This window comes from Lontra canadensis, unplaced genomic scaffold (genome assembly GCF_010015895.1).
Source record: "Lontra canadensis isolate GAN:19392208 unplaced genomic scaffold, GSC_riverotter_1.0 scaffold34, whole genome shotgun sequence".
Taxonomy (NCBI): Eukaryota; Metazoa; Chordata; class Mammalia; order Carnivora; family Mustelidae; genus Lontra; species Lontra canadensis.
Genome location: NW_022631028.1, coordinates 14,172,760 through 14,190,463, shown reverse-complemented (window position 1 = coordinate 14,190,463; position 17,704 = coordinate 14,172,760). Strand labels below are relative to the sequence as shown.

The following is a 17,704-nucleotide window of genomic DNA, read 5'->3' as shown; positions in this document are numbered from 1 at the left end:
ATAGTAACAACAACAACAAAAAACAGTGCTAGAAATAAACTTTGCAAACTGGTAGACCAGGAGCTGTATCTCTAGCCTGAAGACCATTTTGGTCTGTTTTATGCAGGCTTTTTGTTTTCATTTTTAAAATTAATTTTAATTGATTGGCAATGTTAAAAAAAATAGGAGGTTTATGCATAAAAATGTTGAAGAACTAGAAGACCTAGCACAGAGGACTAGAGTTGGGCACTAATTAGCGGGTTGCTAATTTAGCAGGATATGTTTTCTCCGGTTTTCCACAATTACCAGCATCCTATATTGTATGTAGGAGTCACTATCACTTGAAGAATGTTCACTCATTTGTTAACTTCCTTACTCATTCAGGTAGTGGAGTTCTGTGATCCCTGGTTTAAATTCACTAAGAGGCAGGGTAATAAAACCAATTTTATAGAGACTGGGTTTTCAGACTACTACTTCTTCTTCTTCTTCTTTTTTTTTTTAATTATTGTCAGAGACTTAGCCTAGTATTTGGCAAAAGAGAAGAACATTTCTATTGTACCATAAATTACTAATCAATACCTTTAAATAATTAGCAGACCTCAAGATCTATCTCTTGCAGGAGCAATATACTTATAGATTTGGATCTTCTATCTTATTTGGGAAAAGACCCATTTGAGATCCACTAATTACGGTAAACATAACAGACACAAATATTTTCCTTGCCAAAAACTTACCATGAAATCTATGACTAAGAAAGTATAGGAAAGGAAAAAACCAAGAAGCTAAAGCAGTTAAAGAAATCTGTTCAAAATTCAGAGTACTGAGTGCTATATAAATTAATGAAATCAAGACAAACAGCAAGAAAACAAAAACATTAATTAAAGCTAGACTTTACCTACACTGAAGGAGACATATGGTAAGGGAATATTAATGCCATGTGAAACAGTTCACAAAAAAGTCTCACAGAAACAATCGATATACCGACCGATTCCCAACAAAAAGCTAACTGAACAATAAGATACAGGTACTCATCTTCAATGAGAATTCGAAGTTTTTCAAAACACAACTGAGAAGATTAATGTCTTCCTTGATTTTCAACTCTTTTAATTTCTTGACATCTACTCAGCACACTGGGTTAAATAAGCACATTGCTGTAGTCAAATACTGAGAAATCCATTCACTGCTTTAAACTTTAAAGAATATGTTCATCCCAGAGTAGGAGAAGTTAGAACCAGACTGACTCCGTTAAGGCCCTTTCTGGAGGGTCCATGTACACAAAAAGACTGGAGAAAAGCAAGTGAGGCACAAAGCCTGATAAACACTGGTGGAGAATGACAAGATTTACTCTCCGACTAGATGAGGGAGAAGCGATAAAGCTAAAACAGATGTCTAGATGCCAACATGTCCATAATCAGGGAATGGTGAGGATATTTGTGAAGACAGAAGGTTCAGATTTAAAGGTAGGGCACTATAACACTTATGAGTGAATATGGGTTAACATTCACATAGAAAACATGACATTCACATAGAAAACGTAACATTCACATAGAAAAACAGTGAGAATGAAAGCCAAAATTTCAAGAATAAATTTGTAAGCATAAATTGGACAAATCAACAATATAACTAAAGGACTATATTCTAATGATCAAAATTATGGATTCTGGAGTCAGTCTGCTTGAGTCTGAAACGTAACAATTTCCCCACTTACTGGCTTGGGTAAGTTTCTTAACTTCTTCTTGATGTTTCAGTAATGATATTAATAGTAATGGTGTTGCCAATAAAAATAAATAGTTAACAGTGACTTCTTAGTGGTCAGGATGTAATTAAATGAGCTAAAGTACAACAGGTGAGCATAGTGCCTGGCATGGAAAAGTCATCTCTATATGTTAGTATTACCACTGCTAGCTTTAATTTTGTAACAATTACAAATAACCTGTTCTTGAGCTTTCAATCTATATAAATATAGAACTCAGCTAATAGAGTTTTAAGGGAGGAGTAACCATGTGTGTCTTTCTCAGGATTATGGTCCCAGATACTAGCACAAAGCTGGGTCTTTGCAAGGTACTCAGTAACATTATTTGAATGAAGTCATGAATCAAAGTAATGGCGACCCAAAAGTCATTTTTGTTGTATTTTATAAAAATGCAAATATATTCCAGGTGTCCCTCTTGGACTCAAAACTCTCAATAACAAAGCAGGTCAACCAGACATTTCAAAAAGGCCTAGAAAGATGCCCACCATCACAACCTTAAAACCAACTCTCACACGTGTTGGACTTAAGGTGCATCAGTATTTGAATTATGTATGCTACCAGGTTCATATCTTCCAGAAAATCGAGAGAGTAATAAGCAGCATGTCTGAACTTTTTAAAGCCCTTGTCTACTAGCTGACCATTGGTATACAGTAAAAATCCCCTATCTTTTTGGTTCTGTCTTCTGCTAACTAGAGGTGTATTGAAATGGAAAAAAAAAGTCTTAGTATCAAAAGATGGAGCAATATTAACAAAGACATTGAAAGAGCTGCCCAAATAAACTTCCATCCACTGACATCAAAGTAGGCAATACTCTAGACTATAGTATCGGTTTTATTGCCTAATATCTCTATGCAATTGACCAGTGGGATGAGCAAAAATAACAACTTTCAAACTAAATAATGGCTCAGAGGACTCTAAAAGGACCGGATAGGCAAGTGAAACATCAATGTCTAGCTCTGGATACAACACCATGAAAACAGCCACTAAAAGACCATCAGGAAAGTATATTCAACAGTGTCAGCAAATGTTAGTCTAGTCGTAGTGACATGCACTCTTACGATTTTATCATTGCCATCTAAAGTGAAGACCCACTTTTGAATTAGTGTGAAATACAGTGGCATTTTTAAATCAAGAAGTTTTTAAATGACACTCTACCTGCAAGGCACAACATGAATGATTGCAGTACCAGCAGTTCCCATGGCAACCTCATCTTCAGTTTCCGAGGTCAAAGGAGTTTCGAGTCCAATAACAAGTGAATAGAATCGCTGCTTCTTTTAAGTTTTGTTCAACCTTTAATCTGTGGGAAAGAAGAGACATTGCAATGAGATTCACAGATACTTCTCCTTGTGGTCTCTGCAAATTTGTTTCTACCTGAATACAAATAAAACTCACTTGTGGAAAAGTCCTACTAAAGAATAGTATGTTAAATTATGAATATGAAGCAAATAAGTTCCCTCTCCTTTCCTTCCAAATAATATCTGGGCAGGGAATGGAGCTGGTGTCTCCCTGTGGCTACTGAGTGTAAGCAAGAACAGCTTTGCTTAGATATAAACCAACCCAAAGGCAGAGGAATGGACTATTGGAATGGACTATTTTTTTTTTTTAATAAGATCCTACTCAACCCCTTAGTCTCCAGTCCCTGTTCTTATTTATTTTCCAATTAATAATATAAAAATGCCAACATGGAAAAGCTGCTACTGTACAAGATAGAGTTAACATTGCTGGACCACAAGGAAAAAATTCCAAGGTTTAGAATGGAGTTATATGTGGGAAGATTATAACTACTCTATCAATTTAAGTATTTTTCCTTACTCTATGTTTCATCTCCTGAATCCAATAAAAGAGCTCAGCTCCAGTGCCTACTGGGAGAAATCTTACCATCTATGAGTAGCTGACTACTAGGTTCTTTTGGACAAATAGAAAACATGATTTAAAAAAGCAACTCTTCCATTATCCAGAAATCTCAAAATAGGAGAACTTTGTGGTATATGAAAGGGTCTGTATTCCAAAGGCTACAAAGCAAGTAAGTGAATGAGTGAAGCAGGCAGACAACAGGGCACTCTGGAGAACACAACCTGTCTGAAGGGGGTAGGTGCTCCTTAGCTCAAGCTGATGGCTAACATATGGGGCACAGACCCAGGACTACAAGACCACTTACAACTTTTCAAAGAAAAAAAATTTAAATATTATTGTATTTTGAAAATCTCCCATTTTTAAATATTGAAAATCGGTTCAAAATATTTTCTTAAAATGTGCGAGCCAAACAATGTCAAATTATTGTCAGGTCCCAAAGGTCTGCAACATAACCTTAGAAAAAAGAACTCTGACAGCACTTGCTTTCACCCACCTGTCCCTTCTCCCTCCGTACTGACAGCAAGCCATGTATTTACGCATATATGGGGCACCTTTTGCTTTCCAGACACTGGATGATGCACTGGACCTCCCAAAATGCAGACAACCAGATCTAGCCTCAAGGATCTCCGGCTCCTACTAACTGGGGGCATTTACCCACTTTTCATAAAACTGTAATACAAAATGTCATTGTGAAGGAAGGAAGAGACTTTCCGGCCTGGGAAATATCAAAAAGGAGAAGAGCTCCCATGGGGGTCTAAAAGATGAGTAGGATACTACCTATTTATCCTATTTACAGGAGAAAGCTAGGGAACTAGGAGACTCAAATTCTCTTTACAATTCTGGCTATAACTAGTTGCGTGATTCTGGGTATACACCTGATCCTCTCTTCTTCTTCTTCTTCTTTTTTTAATTAACATATAATGTATTATTTGCCCCAGGGGTACAGGTCTGTGAATCATCAGACTTACACACTTCATAGCACTCACCATAGCACATACCCTCCCCAGTGTACATAACCCAGCCATCCTATCCCCAACCCCCCAACCCCCCAGGAACCCTCAGTTTGTTTCATGAGATTAAGAGTTTCTTATGGTTTGTCTCCCTCCCGATCCCTTCTTGTCTCAAAGATACCTTCTTGCTAAATAAATAAAACCTTTTTGAAAATTATACAGTGCCATACAAATGCTAGATAGTATTATTACTGCACATCCAATATTTTTATCCTAATAATAACCTGGGGCTTTTCATCTCACCCCCACTTATAAGGAAAACACTATGATGGAACACAGGCTAACATAAAAACATGGAACAGCACAAGCTCATTAATCAAGGGCTCTTAGCATTAATTTATACTGGGTGGTCACTGAGAAGCCTTTATGTTTACCAGGAAGCTAATAGAAAGTGGAGAACCATCATTAGAGAACTTGTCTTTGTGCCCTTAAATAGCTCAGTTTCTGATAAAGCTAGACTAATATATTGTGAAGACAAAAGGGACTCAACTTCTGATCTGCTGATGTGGCTGAAAGCAGGCAGCATCTCTAATTGGATATGTTCAGATACTTTTCTGACATGCATGGTGATTAGGCCATTTTAGATAAACAGGATGTGCTGATCAATGAAAACTATTAATGTCTTAAGCAAATGATCAGGGTATTAATAATTAATTTTGCGAGGGAAATGTCATCTCAGACCTGGGGATTGATCTACAATGTTAAGCAGTTTCTTGAAGCAATTAAAATTAGCTTAGGAAATGTATCCTACTTCATGATAAAGATTTAATTCATGATATGATGCTATTTACAGTGTGTGTTAAGAGCTGTAGATTTTTAAGGATGAAGGAATTCAAGAACCCTATTGGCATTTATTTACATTCAGGTAAGGTAAGGTCGTTGACAGTAATTTGTCTAGTGGGCAGTTGTGTCAGAGAACCAGGTTTTCTGTATGGAGCTGAAGATTCATGAATCTCATGTGGGACTGCAGTACAGGATACAAAGTTTCATAATTTCAGTTTTTCTACTAAAGCCAGAAAGAAGGCTGCAGGATGAGCCAAGAGTTACGGTAGTAATAGATCTCCCCTGCAGCTCAGAGCTCTCCCTGGTTTATCCTAAGGTGCCTATAGCAAAAGATAGTTTACTCAGCACTAACTCTGAGACCTTGCCCAAGAATTAGACTCGTAAATTCTAGAGAGGAGACCACACAAAGAAAGAGGACTTGGTTGCTTTCTCTGGCTGAGCCAGGAGATTAACTGAGAACTCTCAGGATATTTTTACACAATGCTAAACAGCAAAACTCCTCTAGCCTTCAATCCTTTGAACAGTTTTGATATTCTGATGGTAATACCAAAGATGTCCCTATAAAGTACTTAAAAAAAAGCAGGGTTCATGGTACACCTGGGTGGTTCAGTCAGTTAAGCTTCTGACTTTGGCTCAGGTTATGAATACCAGGGTCCTGGAATCCAGTCCTGCATCAGGATCCTTGCGTTTTGGAGAGCCTGATTCTTCCTTTGCCTGCTGCTACCCCTCCTTATGCTCTCTCTCTCTGGCAAATAAATAAATAAAATCTTAAATTAAAAAAAAATAATAATTAAGCAGGATTCAATTCCCCCTTAAGAGTCCTGGTTTCTAAGAACCTCCATGCAGGATCTGATCATACCATTATTTGATTTAGGACTCTGCTAATTTATAATGCTGTTGTTATCCAAGTAGCTCTAATTCAGCCTAAGAAGTAAGTGCATTTGTTTATTGTGTAACAAAAATAGTAAAAGGTGCTGGGTGTGTGGAGGTAGGAGGGTTAAGGGCCCTGTCCTCAAGAAGCTCACTGTTGGCTTGACAATGAGGGGACTAAAGCAGTCATTATAATTCAGTTCAAGGCATATAAAAAAGTCTATTAAGTGCAAGGTGTTAAGGATGTGAAAGAACATCATCTAATTGAATTGGGGGTAGTGCGGTTTCAAGAAAGCTCTCCAATGGTCCTAAACAGTTCATCTGAGTTTAAAGGATAAATAAGAGGGAGGAAGGAAATTCTAAGCCAACTGGATAAGGACAACACAGACCAGGAACATGAGAACTTAGTGTGTTCCTTATGGCAACACAAGATAATGAAGGCAACACAAGATAATGAAAGCAGCAAAGTCTGAAGAGTCAGACTTGTGCTCTAATCCTGGACCTCGAATTCCCTAGCTACTTGGCTCATTTGTAAAATAATGGCAATCATACCTGTCTCCCAGGCTTCCTGAAAGAATTAGTGAGAACTTATGGAAGGCACTGAGGACAGGTCCTTGATACTTAGTTGCCATCCTTGTTAAAAATAGCACAGCACAATTAAGTCAGGGCCCTGATAGCCAAACTGCCTTGAATGTATATTAAAGAATTTGGACTTGAATCTGAAAGCTAATATGACTAGGGGGATGACTTTAAACAGGGAAAGGACCTTAAAAAAAAAAAAAAATGTTGATTTATGTGTATGGGGATCTACTTTAAATGCAATCCCAGAAGTATAGGATATCTGTTTTCCTTCTTTGCTTTTCTCCTCTGGTCAACAAATTTAACTACATTTCTAATTACAAAGTATTCTTCCAATATATAACAAAGTTTTCAGGGCCTCAAGACAGGAAGGCAGAGTGGAATATCACTGGAATTAGAATCAAGCACAGTGAGTTCTTTCTTCCTGGTTTTGCCCATGACTTGGGAAAACCATATAGTCTTTGTAAACATATTCGTCTATAGATTGGGGACATAAGTGTGCTGTAAAGGTCAACTGACTTTTTTTTTGAAAGTAAGTATTAGTCATTATTATTGTTTAGATGGAAATTAAAATCTTCTCCCCAAATGGAATTTAAACCTAATGAAGGTAAGGAATCATTGCTTTATTCCCTTATACTTAAGAGGCACATGGACAGTATATGGCACAGACTAGGCAGTCAATGGTTGGTATGTAAATGAAAGAACAAATGTAACTCACATCTTTGTGGACATACCACATGCTTTTACATTCCTTTCTTATTTAGCCTTCATAAGGACCCTGAAGGTCAGGCATCAGCACTATCCTCTATAAAATTATAGCTTTGGCAATTAGATTGTGAGAGGCTTTGGAAGTTGTCCAAGAGCAAATGTCTTTTCATCAATAGAGCCAGTACTCAAATCTATGTCTTCATACTTGAAGTTCTGTGCTCTTTTCTACCAGTGACAGAAATGTAAATAAACCTGTATCTTTTAAAGCATGACATAAAGTTCTGATGATGATTCTTTTCTAAATCTGCTTTTCACATTGTCCTTTTTCAGAAATGAAGCCAGATGCCAGCACGTAATAGTGCAGAATCTGTGTCATATTTATAATGCAGTTTCTGAGCTGAGACCTAGTCAGAAAGCTACCTATCGCTAGTGTTAATTCACAAATCTTCTCGTGCCAGTACGAATGTGAGTAAGTTCCTCTCTCTCCCAGTGTAAGAGCAACATGAACGTGTGTTTTCTTACTAATTATTATTTAGAGTGCTGCCATTCTTAAGGCAGGAATTTTAAAAAGGATCATCCACATTTCCCAGTTGTATAGTTGAGCATTTTTTAACTCCACAATTAGCTAATGAGGTGTGCAGTCCATCACAATGGTGGGGAAGCAATGAACAAAACTGAAAGCAAGAGAGAAGTCTGGCTTCCTTAGAAAGCAATCTGCCAATCATTTCAAGGGAAAACGGCATACAGTCAAATCTTAAATTTCAATCAGTCAACAGATATTCACTGAGTGCCCATTATTCAAATGATAAGATGCAGAATGAAGAGAGTCAAGGTCAAGGTCTCTGCCCACAAGGGCACAGCAACTCATTAGGTAGAAAAGACTGCAGACTATACAAGTTAGTTTATATGTAAAATGAGTAGTATATATAATGTATAATTTCTATGGCTATGGTAGCTAGCCTACAGGTTCTTTCTGACAAATGAAAATTCTTATCATATCAATTTAATTAGCTTACTAGATTTTCTTCTGCACCAGCTTTTTACTCTATGTACTAGAAGAGACACATTTCCATTTCCATGTCCCTGATGTTTTCCCTGCTTCTGTGGAGACTTTAGAGACTGCAATAAGTCATCTTTAGGAATGGTGAGAAAACATGTTTTGCTTAGTTTTTTTCATTGGACTTCTTGTCCCAAGCATCTCAAAGAACAGAGAGAACAGTGTAAAGAAGAAAAGAAGAAAAGAGGGGCACCAGGGGGGCTCAGTCAGTTAAAAGTCTGCAGTCAGCTCAGGTCATGATTCCAGGGTCCTGGGATGGAGCCCTACATAGAGCACTGCCCCACAATCACATTGGGCTCCTTGTTGAGTGGGGAGCCTGCTTTTTTCTCTCCCACTCCCTCTGCTTGTGCTGTCAAATAAATAAATAAATAAATAAATAAATAAATAAAATCTTTAAAAAAAGAAGAAAGAAAGTTATAAAGAGCCTGGATAATAAATTTGGAAAATGCTACCTATTTACCATGAGGTAGATAGCATAAGATGCAATCCCTTATTTAGACTCTACTTGCCTACCCGATAGCTGATTTGGACTCTATTTCCATCATAAGACCTCATTAGAGAAGACACTGAAGAATTACAGAGGGTGGCTTAAAGTGGACAACTTTCCTCATTTCTAAAGACTTTTTTGGACAAAATAGTGTCTACCACTTGTGGTAATTCTAACCAGAAACATGATAATTTCATTAGGCAGACATCCTGAGGGATAAAAACCAAGCAAGCCAATATCTCTTCATTTCAGTCACTGAAGGATATATTTATGCATTCTGAGAGCCAAGAAAGTTCTATACACTAATTTTCAAATATTTTTTATTAAAGTTTCTTAGAATATATACCCACTATCACTTTCTCAGTATACTTTTTCCCTATAAAACTTTAATCTGCTTTGATGTTGGACCTGTACACTTTGCTACTGGGGAGACATTTTTCCAAAAACCAAAGCAGTCCCAAGAATTACACTGCAGTATTTCAAAAGTTCCCTGAATTGAGACTCAGCATAACTGGGTTACTGACTCAGTGTTGTTATTTAATTGCTGGCCAAGTTTCTCGACTAATGAAAGAGGGTGAACTAGATTGCTTCTAAGGAAGCATGAAAGCCTGACTTGTATCATCATATCAAAGAACAGTTGTGCATTTGGAAGATAATTAGTCAAATGAATGGTAGTCACCATGGCTTTGTCATCACCAAAACTATTTGAGACACCTCACCATTTCTCAGATTACACCATGTTCCCAACCAGCAAAGTTGTAGGAGATGTACTGCTTTTAAATGTTATGTGTGCTGCTCAAAAATATTATGATACTGGGGTACCTGGGTGGCTCAGTGGGTTAAAGCCTCTGCCTTTGGCTCAGGTCATGATCCCAGGACCCTGGGTTCGAGCCCAGCATCTGGCTATATGCTCAGTGGGAAGCCTGCTTCCTCCACTCTCTCTCTCTGCCTAGTTGTGATCTCTGTCTGTCAAATAAATAAATACAATCTTTTAAAAAAATGTTATGATACTAAGGAATAAACCTCACCAAATAGGTAAAAGACCTGCACTCTGAAAACTACAAAATGATGAAAGAAACTGAACACAACACAAAGAAATGGAAAGATATTCCATGCTTTTGGATTTAAAGAACAAATATTGTTAAAATGTCTATACCATCCATAGCAGTCTACATGTTTAATGCAATCCTTATCAAAATATCAACAGCATTTTTCACAGAGGTAGAACAAACAATTCTAAAATTTGTATTGTACCACAAAAGACCCACATAGCCAAGGCAATCTTGAAAAAGAAAAGAAAAGCTGGAGGCATCACAATTCCAGACTTAAAGTTTTATTTCCAACCTGTAATAATCAATATAGTATGGTACTGGCACAAAAATAAACACAAAGATCAAGAGAATAGAATAGAATAGAAAACCCAGAAGTAAAGCCACCATTACATGGTCAATTAATCTTCAACAAAGCAGGAAAGAATAACCAATGGAATAGGATAGTCTCTTCAACAAATGGTGTTGGGAAAACTGGACATGCAGAAGAATGAAACTAGACCACTCTCTTATGCCATACACAAAAATAAATTCAAAATACATTAAAGACATAAATGTGAGATTGAAACCATAAAAATTTTAGAAAGGAGCACAGTCAGTACTCTTTAACAACAGCCATAGCAACTTTTTTTCTAGATATGTTTCCTGAGGCAAGGGAAACAAAAGTAAAAAACAAACAAACAAGAAACAAAAAACAAAAAAACTACTGGGATTTCTTCAAAATAAAAAGCTTCTGCATAGCAAAGGAAACAATCAACAAAAGCAAAAGGCAACCTACAGAATGGGAGAATATATTTCCAAATGACTAATCTGATAAAAGGTTAATATCCAAAATACAAAAAACAACGTATACATATAAACACCCAAAAAACAATGGGCTGAAGACCTGAACAGACATTTCTCCAAAGAAGACATCCAGATGACCAACAGACACAAGAGAGGATGCTCAACATCACTTACGATCAGGGAACTACACATTAAAACTATAATGAGTTATCACTTCACACCTCTCAGAATGGCCAAAATCAACAACACAAGAAACAAGTATTAGCAAGAATTTGGAGAAAAAGGAACGCTTGTGCAGTGTTGGTGGGAATGCAAGCTGGTACAGCAACTGTATTAAACAGTATAGAGATCCCTCAAAAGTTAAAAACAGAACAATTCTATAATCCAGCAAAGAATACGAAAACACTAATTCAAGGGGATAACTGCAGCCCTATGTTTATAGGGGCAATTTTTTACAATAGCCAAGATATGGACGCAGCCTAAGTGTCCACCAATAGTTTACTTCTGGGTTTATTTCTGGATTTTCTCTTCTATCAATCTAAGTGCTTATTGTCTGTTTTTGTATCAATAGGAAACTCTATTGACTACTACAGCTTTGTAATATAACTTGAAGTCCAGAAAAGATAAACAGATAAAGAAGATGTGATAAACACACACACACACACACTGGAATATTATTCAGTCATAGAAACTGAAATCTTGCCATTTGCAACAGTATGGATGGAATAGGAGAGTATAATGCTGAGCAAAATGAGTCATTCAGAGAAAGATTAATATCATATGATTTCACCCATACATAGAATTTAAGAAAGAATACTAATGGGCAAAGAGGAAAAAAAAGAGAGAGACAAATCAAGAAACAGACTCTTAATTATAAAGAACAAACTGATGGTTACCAGAGGGGAGGAAGATGAGGGTTTGGGTTCAATAGATGTTAGGGATAAAGGAGGGCACTTGTGAGGAGCACCAGGCGATGTATGGAAATGCTGAATCACTATATTATACACCTGAAACTAATATTACACTGTAAAAAAAAATAAAGTTACATGTGTACCAAAAACAAACAAAAATTAAATTCTATGTATGATGCTATTACTGGAAATTAAACCCTGGGCCACAAATGTATATTCACTCTTCATAGCCTCCACTAAATAATCACTTTTGTGCTACTGTTCAAGCTTTACTTATTCTTTACTTTTATTAAAGTAATACATAAACATAGCTTAAATACTCCTGCTCCCTGCAGGGAACTACTTCCCAGAGAAAACAAGTTATTTTTCTGGTATGTATCTTACTTTTGATTAAATAAAAATGCTTAAACTACTATTTCTTGATTTGGGGGTTTAATGTGTTATTAGCTAATTTTATAGATCATGATAATTCAGCTCTCTTATACAGTCAGTCCCAGTGATAGACACACGTGCACAAACACATGCACACATACCTGGTTCCACTCTTGTCTGAATTTAGTTGTATCACTTAATTTGGCTGATAATTTTTCAACGAATTCCCAGAGTATACTGTTTTTATTTCCTTTTTGTATTAGTTGGGATTTTTTTAGAGTTAATAATTTCCTCTTTATTTGCTTAGGTTTCCAAGTATCTATCACAAATTCATCCTAAACATTCTACTGTATCTAACACTTTCAATATGTTTAAACACATCTTACAGTCCATCAATTTTAAGAAGTTTTAATTTACATTTAGATAACGATCACTTATATGATTCAGTTGAAAAACAAATGAAAATGGGGCCTATCTTCTATCATGAAAGCCATGTATTCAAAACTGTAATTATATATATTATGTATATTATGTAATTATCTATCTATCTATATACAGTCTATATGTTTGTGAGTTTTCAGTACAACTTGTGAATTAAAGCAACATGTATATTTGATTAGGGGCGCCTGAATGGCTTGATCTGTTAAGCTGTGGGCTCTTGATTTCAACTCAGCTCACGATCTCAGGGTCATAAGATCAAGCCTACACTCCATGCTGGAGCTTGTTTAAGATTTTCTCTCTCCCTCTCCCTCGGCTCCTCCTCCAACCCTTCTGTGCTTGTGTGCTCATGCATACACACACACCTTCTCTCACTCAAAAAAAAAAAAAAAAAGCATATGTGATTAAGCTATTAATGTTGGTGGCAGTGTAATGGTAGAATAAAATACAAAATAACAGAGGAAATGATAAACAGCATTATCATCTATAGAGTACTTACTACTTAGTAGTTTTATAAACTAACTCATCTCATTTTTAAAACACCCCCCCCCTTTTTTTTAAAGATCTTATTTATTTATTTATTTGACAAACGGAGATCACAAGTAGGCAGAGAAGCAGGCAGAGAGAGGAGGAAGAAGGCTCCCTGCTGAGCAGAGAGCCTGATGCGGGGCTCGATCCCAGGACCCTGAGATCATGACCTGAGCCAAAGGCAGAGGCTTTAACCCACTGAGCCACCAAGGCACCCCTTAAAACAACCCTTCAAGTGGCACCGGGGTGGCTCAGTCAGTTGAGTGGCCAAATCTTGATTTCGGCTCAAGTCATGATCTCAGGGTTGTGAGATCGATTCCTGAGTTGGGTTCAGCAGTGGGCAGGGAGCCTGCTTAAGATCTCCCTCTTTCTCCCTCTGCTCTCTGCCCCACTTCGCTTGTGCACAGGGCATGCACATTTTCTCTCTCTCTCTCATAAATAAATAAGTAAAAACACAAACACATAAATGAACTTTTTTTTTTTTTAAAGAGGAACCTGTTAAAGTGGACAATATTATTTTCATTTTAAGGGTTAAATAAATAGTCCTTTGTTAGAACTGTTGTAATAGGGACAGGGCATGAACTCTAAATGCCACCCCCCATAAGTTTATTGAAGTTTATTTTGCATACGCTCATTTACAGTATTTTCAGTGTAAAGTTTGATGAGGTTTCAAAAACTTATGCAGTCATACAACTGCCACTACCAACAAGATAGAGAATATTTACATCACCCTTGAAATGAACCCTGAAAGCTCAACTTCAGAGTGTAGATATTTAAGCCCTATGTGGAAATTCTCCCAAATAGTTACAATGCAGTCTTATTAGAAGAACAGGAAATTGTAGCATGTAAAAAAATATACAGTGGTGTTTTCCCCTTATTTAGACTGCTTCTCAGATATGTCATCCTTCCTTTAGAATGGCATTCCCATATTAGTACACTCTCATTACAATAAAAACAAAAACAAAAGTAGATCATAGCTGAAGATAGGAAAATAAAGGGCACCTCCATTCTTCCTTCCCATTCCTATGGAAAGCAAGCTAATTTAGTATGGCACTCTTTCTTGCTTAGCCCAAGGGCAGTCCCTGAATCTTTTCAACATAACATTTCAAGTAGACACAACAAAATCATTATAGCTTGCAAGTAAAATTAAAAATTTCTTTGCCTTTCTCATGGTGGTTCAAACAATGGCTTTAGAATTACAAAAGCTAGGTTCAAATCCCAGTTCTATCATTTACCTGTTGACCTTGGGCAAGTCATTTAACCTCCGTTGGCCTCCCTTTTCTCTTTGGTAAAGTGACAGGGATGATACAGGGTTGTTGAAAGGAATATAAGAGAAAACATTTACAAGTGGATTCTGCTAGAAAAAGGTAAGCATGGCTTTTGAGTAAGTAAACTTGCTGGGAAAAGAAGATGAGCAAGCTGTGAAACATTTGGCTTCAGGAGACAATGGATGCAGAAAAGTACACTGTACTGACAGGGAAAACCCATGATTACACTGGATTCTTTCCTGAGCATTAAAGAAGGGTGTATGGAAGTGGTTTGGGGGAAATGAATCTTCCCACAGACTCCAGTCTCAGTCTTGCTTTCTGGGTAATGGGAAGTCAACTTTGCAAACTTTTTAAAGGCTCCTACCATCCCAGCAGGATGGGTTTCTTAGCAACCATCTCACGTTTGTTTTCCTTCTGCCCACTGGCATGCTGCAGAGTGCCAATTCTGCTAAACTCCCAAATAAATCACTGTTAATGAAGCATGCTGCAATACAGACAGCAACAGGCATTTTTTAATCACCTAAACTAAAGAAGAGCTAAAGGTAAGCACAAAACACTCTAATACCTAATATATTAGGTGTCAGATTTAAAGGGGCAAGAACCGTATAACTTTCAGAGCTTTTCCTTGGATGCAGTTAGTGGGAAAGTAAAGCTTACCAGTATATTCATCACTATGCACAGCTTGCTGATTGCTTGGACAGCCAAATCAGATATCCGATAGCCTAAAAGTGAGTCTGTATCTACTTAATTAGAAGTAGAAATAAGATTGCAAACATAAACGTACGAATAATGATAGGCTATAAAAATAAAGGGACTAAGATCTTTTACACTCTCTCCTTTATTCAAATTATTAATTATGCTTCAAGTAATTGGCATGCCATATGATACAGCAATGAGTAATAAGACAGATAGAATCTGCCCTCGTAAAGTTTATTTTATTCTTTGGGGAAGTAAGTAACACAGTACTTTAAGGGTGTTCGAACAGTAGACAAACAAGAAAGTGTAGTACTCTAAGTCAGGAGTATACATGGTTTTGGAAACAGACCTAAGTTCAAATCTCAGTTTGTTTGTTCTTTTAAGATTTTTTTTTTTTTAATTTATTTGACAGACAGAGATCACAAGTAGGAAGAGAGGAAGGCAGAGAGGGAGGAGAGAAGCAGGCTCCCTGCTGAGCAGAGAGCCCCAAGCAAGGCTCAATCCCAGGACCCTAGGATCATGACCTGAGCCAAAGGCAGAGGCTTTAACCCACTAAGCCACCCAGGCGCCCCCAAATCTCAGTTTTTATATCAAATATCTAAACTGTTTTATAAAAGTTATTTTTGACCCTTCAGTTTTTCATCTATATAATGGAGACAATGCCACCTACTTCAGAAGTTCACAGAAGGGTGCCTAGGTAGCTCAGTCAGTTAAGCATCTGCCTTATGCTCAAGTCATGATTTCTGGGTTCTGGGATCCATGCTGAAGTCTGGCTCCCTGTTCAGTGAGGACCCTGCTTCTCCCTCTCCCTCAGCCCCTACAGTCACTTGTGTACTCTCTCTCTCTCAAGTAAATAAATAAAATCTTAAAAAAAAAAAAAAAAAGTTCACTATAGAACTTCATATATAGAACTATATGAGCTAATATGTTTAAAATTGTTATCAACATAATAACAACCTTAGTAAGGGTTTTGTGTTACTTAGGGGAACCCTAGAAATCTCTCTATAGGGGCACCTGGGTGGCTCAGTGGGTTAAGCCTCTGCCTTCAGCTCGGGTCGTGATCTCAGGGTCCTGGGATCGAGCCCCGCACCAGGCTCTCTGCTTGGCAGGGAGTCTGCTTCCCACTCCCCCTCTGCCTGCCTCTCTGCCTACTTGTGATCTCTCTCTCCCTCTCTGTCAAACAAATAAATAAAATCTTAAAAAAAAAAAAAAAGACATGAAACTACCCACTACCCTCCTCTTCGGTGTAGTGATGATATTCATAGATTTCCATCCCCTGCAAAGGTAAGTTGTGCATTCCAGTTCCTGTGCTAGCCTTTAGAGAAATAAATACTACATTAGAAAAAATACTGTATTAGAACATTCATCTGAAAAAAATATTTGTTGAACACCTGCAATATGTATGGCATGGAGTTAGGCACTGGATATCATAATAAAGTTGAAGAAATCTTATCACAGAACTTGTATTCTAGTGCATTTTCCTGTTTATTTTCCCATAGACTCATTTTCTTGAAGAACAGATTAATTGCCCGCAACGCACACTTCACGGACATTGTCCTTCATTCTGGGACTGCATGTAGAGATAGGATGTTTCTGTATCATTTGACAAACTCTTCTGAATTCTTGTTTGGTATAGAATAGTTTACCAGAAGTCCCTGCCTATTAAACAGAACAATTTAAGTAAGCAATCACCTGCATTCTCTTGTCTTTTGCACTGAAATCTGTACCTCAGGCATGAAAAGCAGTAGAGTGATAAAATGACAAGCTGTTTTTTCTCTTGAGTACTTACTATGTGTCAGTTACTATCCAAAATTTTATATAGATGATCTAATCCTCACAATAACTTGAGGAGGTAGGTATATAATAATTGCCATTTGTCAAAGAGGAAATTGAAGCTTGGAGAGGAATGTGAGAGACTTATTTCTCTGGTGTTCCTTCTCCTGCTTTCTCTGGACCTCTAAGTGGCCAATTTCCTCTCAGCATATTATGTCAGGGCAGATAGCACTGACATTCAAAGGAAAAATAAAGTATAATGTTGGTAAACCTCTTTGCAAAGGCTGTCCTTCTCTGCACTGGTGGGGATACCTAAGCATCAGATGCACACTAATGATAATTATAGCATGTGAATGCAGAATCATTAGCATGCTAAGGGATTTTTTTACCCCTCTTGTATCAGCAGCAGAAACTGTGAATGTGACTGTTTAAAAAATTTTTTTTTATTGTCCTTATCAAAGGGTGGTTATCCATCCAGTTAGTTTCATAGCCAAAAAAGGTAGCACGTGACTGATGTGTTCTTTGCTTAATTAGGCTGACTTAGGTCAAACTGGGCAAACACTATTTGGTTCTGGGAAAACCAGATTTCAGGTCTGGCCTGTCACATATATAACAGATGTCCTGTAGTTCTGGGTGTGAAATGAGCACATGCTGCCAATTTACTTTTAGCCATTCTATTTATGTTCTTATTTAAAATGCAATAGAGTGATCATTTCCAGCTATAAAGTGGCTTTTATCTGAGAATCTCCCAAGGACAGTGCATTAATTCTTAGTACACCAGTTGCGATGAAAGTTAGGTTCCT

The 17,704-nt window shown here is 37.3% G+C and overlaps 1 protein-coding gene across 4 annotated transcripts in view; it reads right to left on the bottom strand.

Moving 5' to 3' along the window:
- CNTN4 (contactin 4) overlaps window positions 1–17,704 on the bottom strand; it is a 917,793-nt gene that overhangs the window by 468,616 nt on the left and 431,473 nt on the right. For all 4 annotated transcript variants that reach the window (XM_032867432.1, XM_032867434.1, XM_032867431.1 and 1 more), the window contains one exon: window positions 2,888–3,029. In XM_032867432.1, the coding sequence (XP_032723323.1) occupies window positions 2,888–2,942 (55 nt within the window). In that variant the 5' untranslated portion in view covers window positions 2,943–3,029. The remainder of the gene's footprint in view (window positions 1–2,887; window positions 3,030–17,704) is intronic.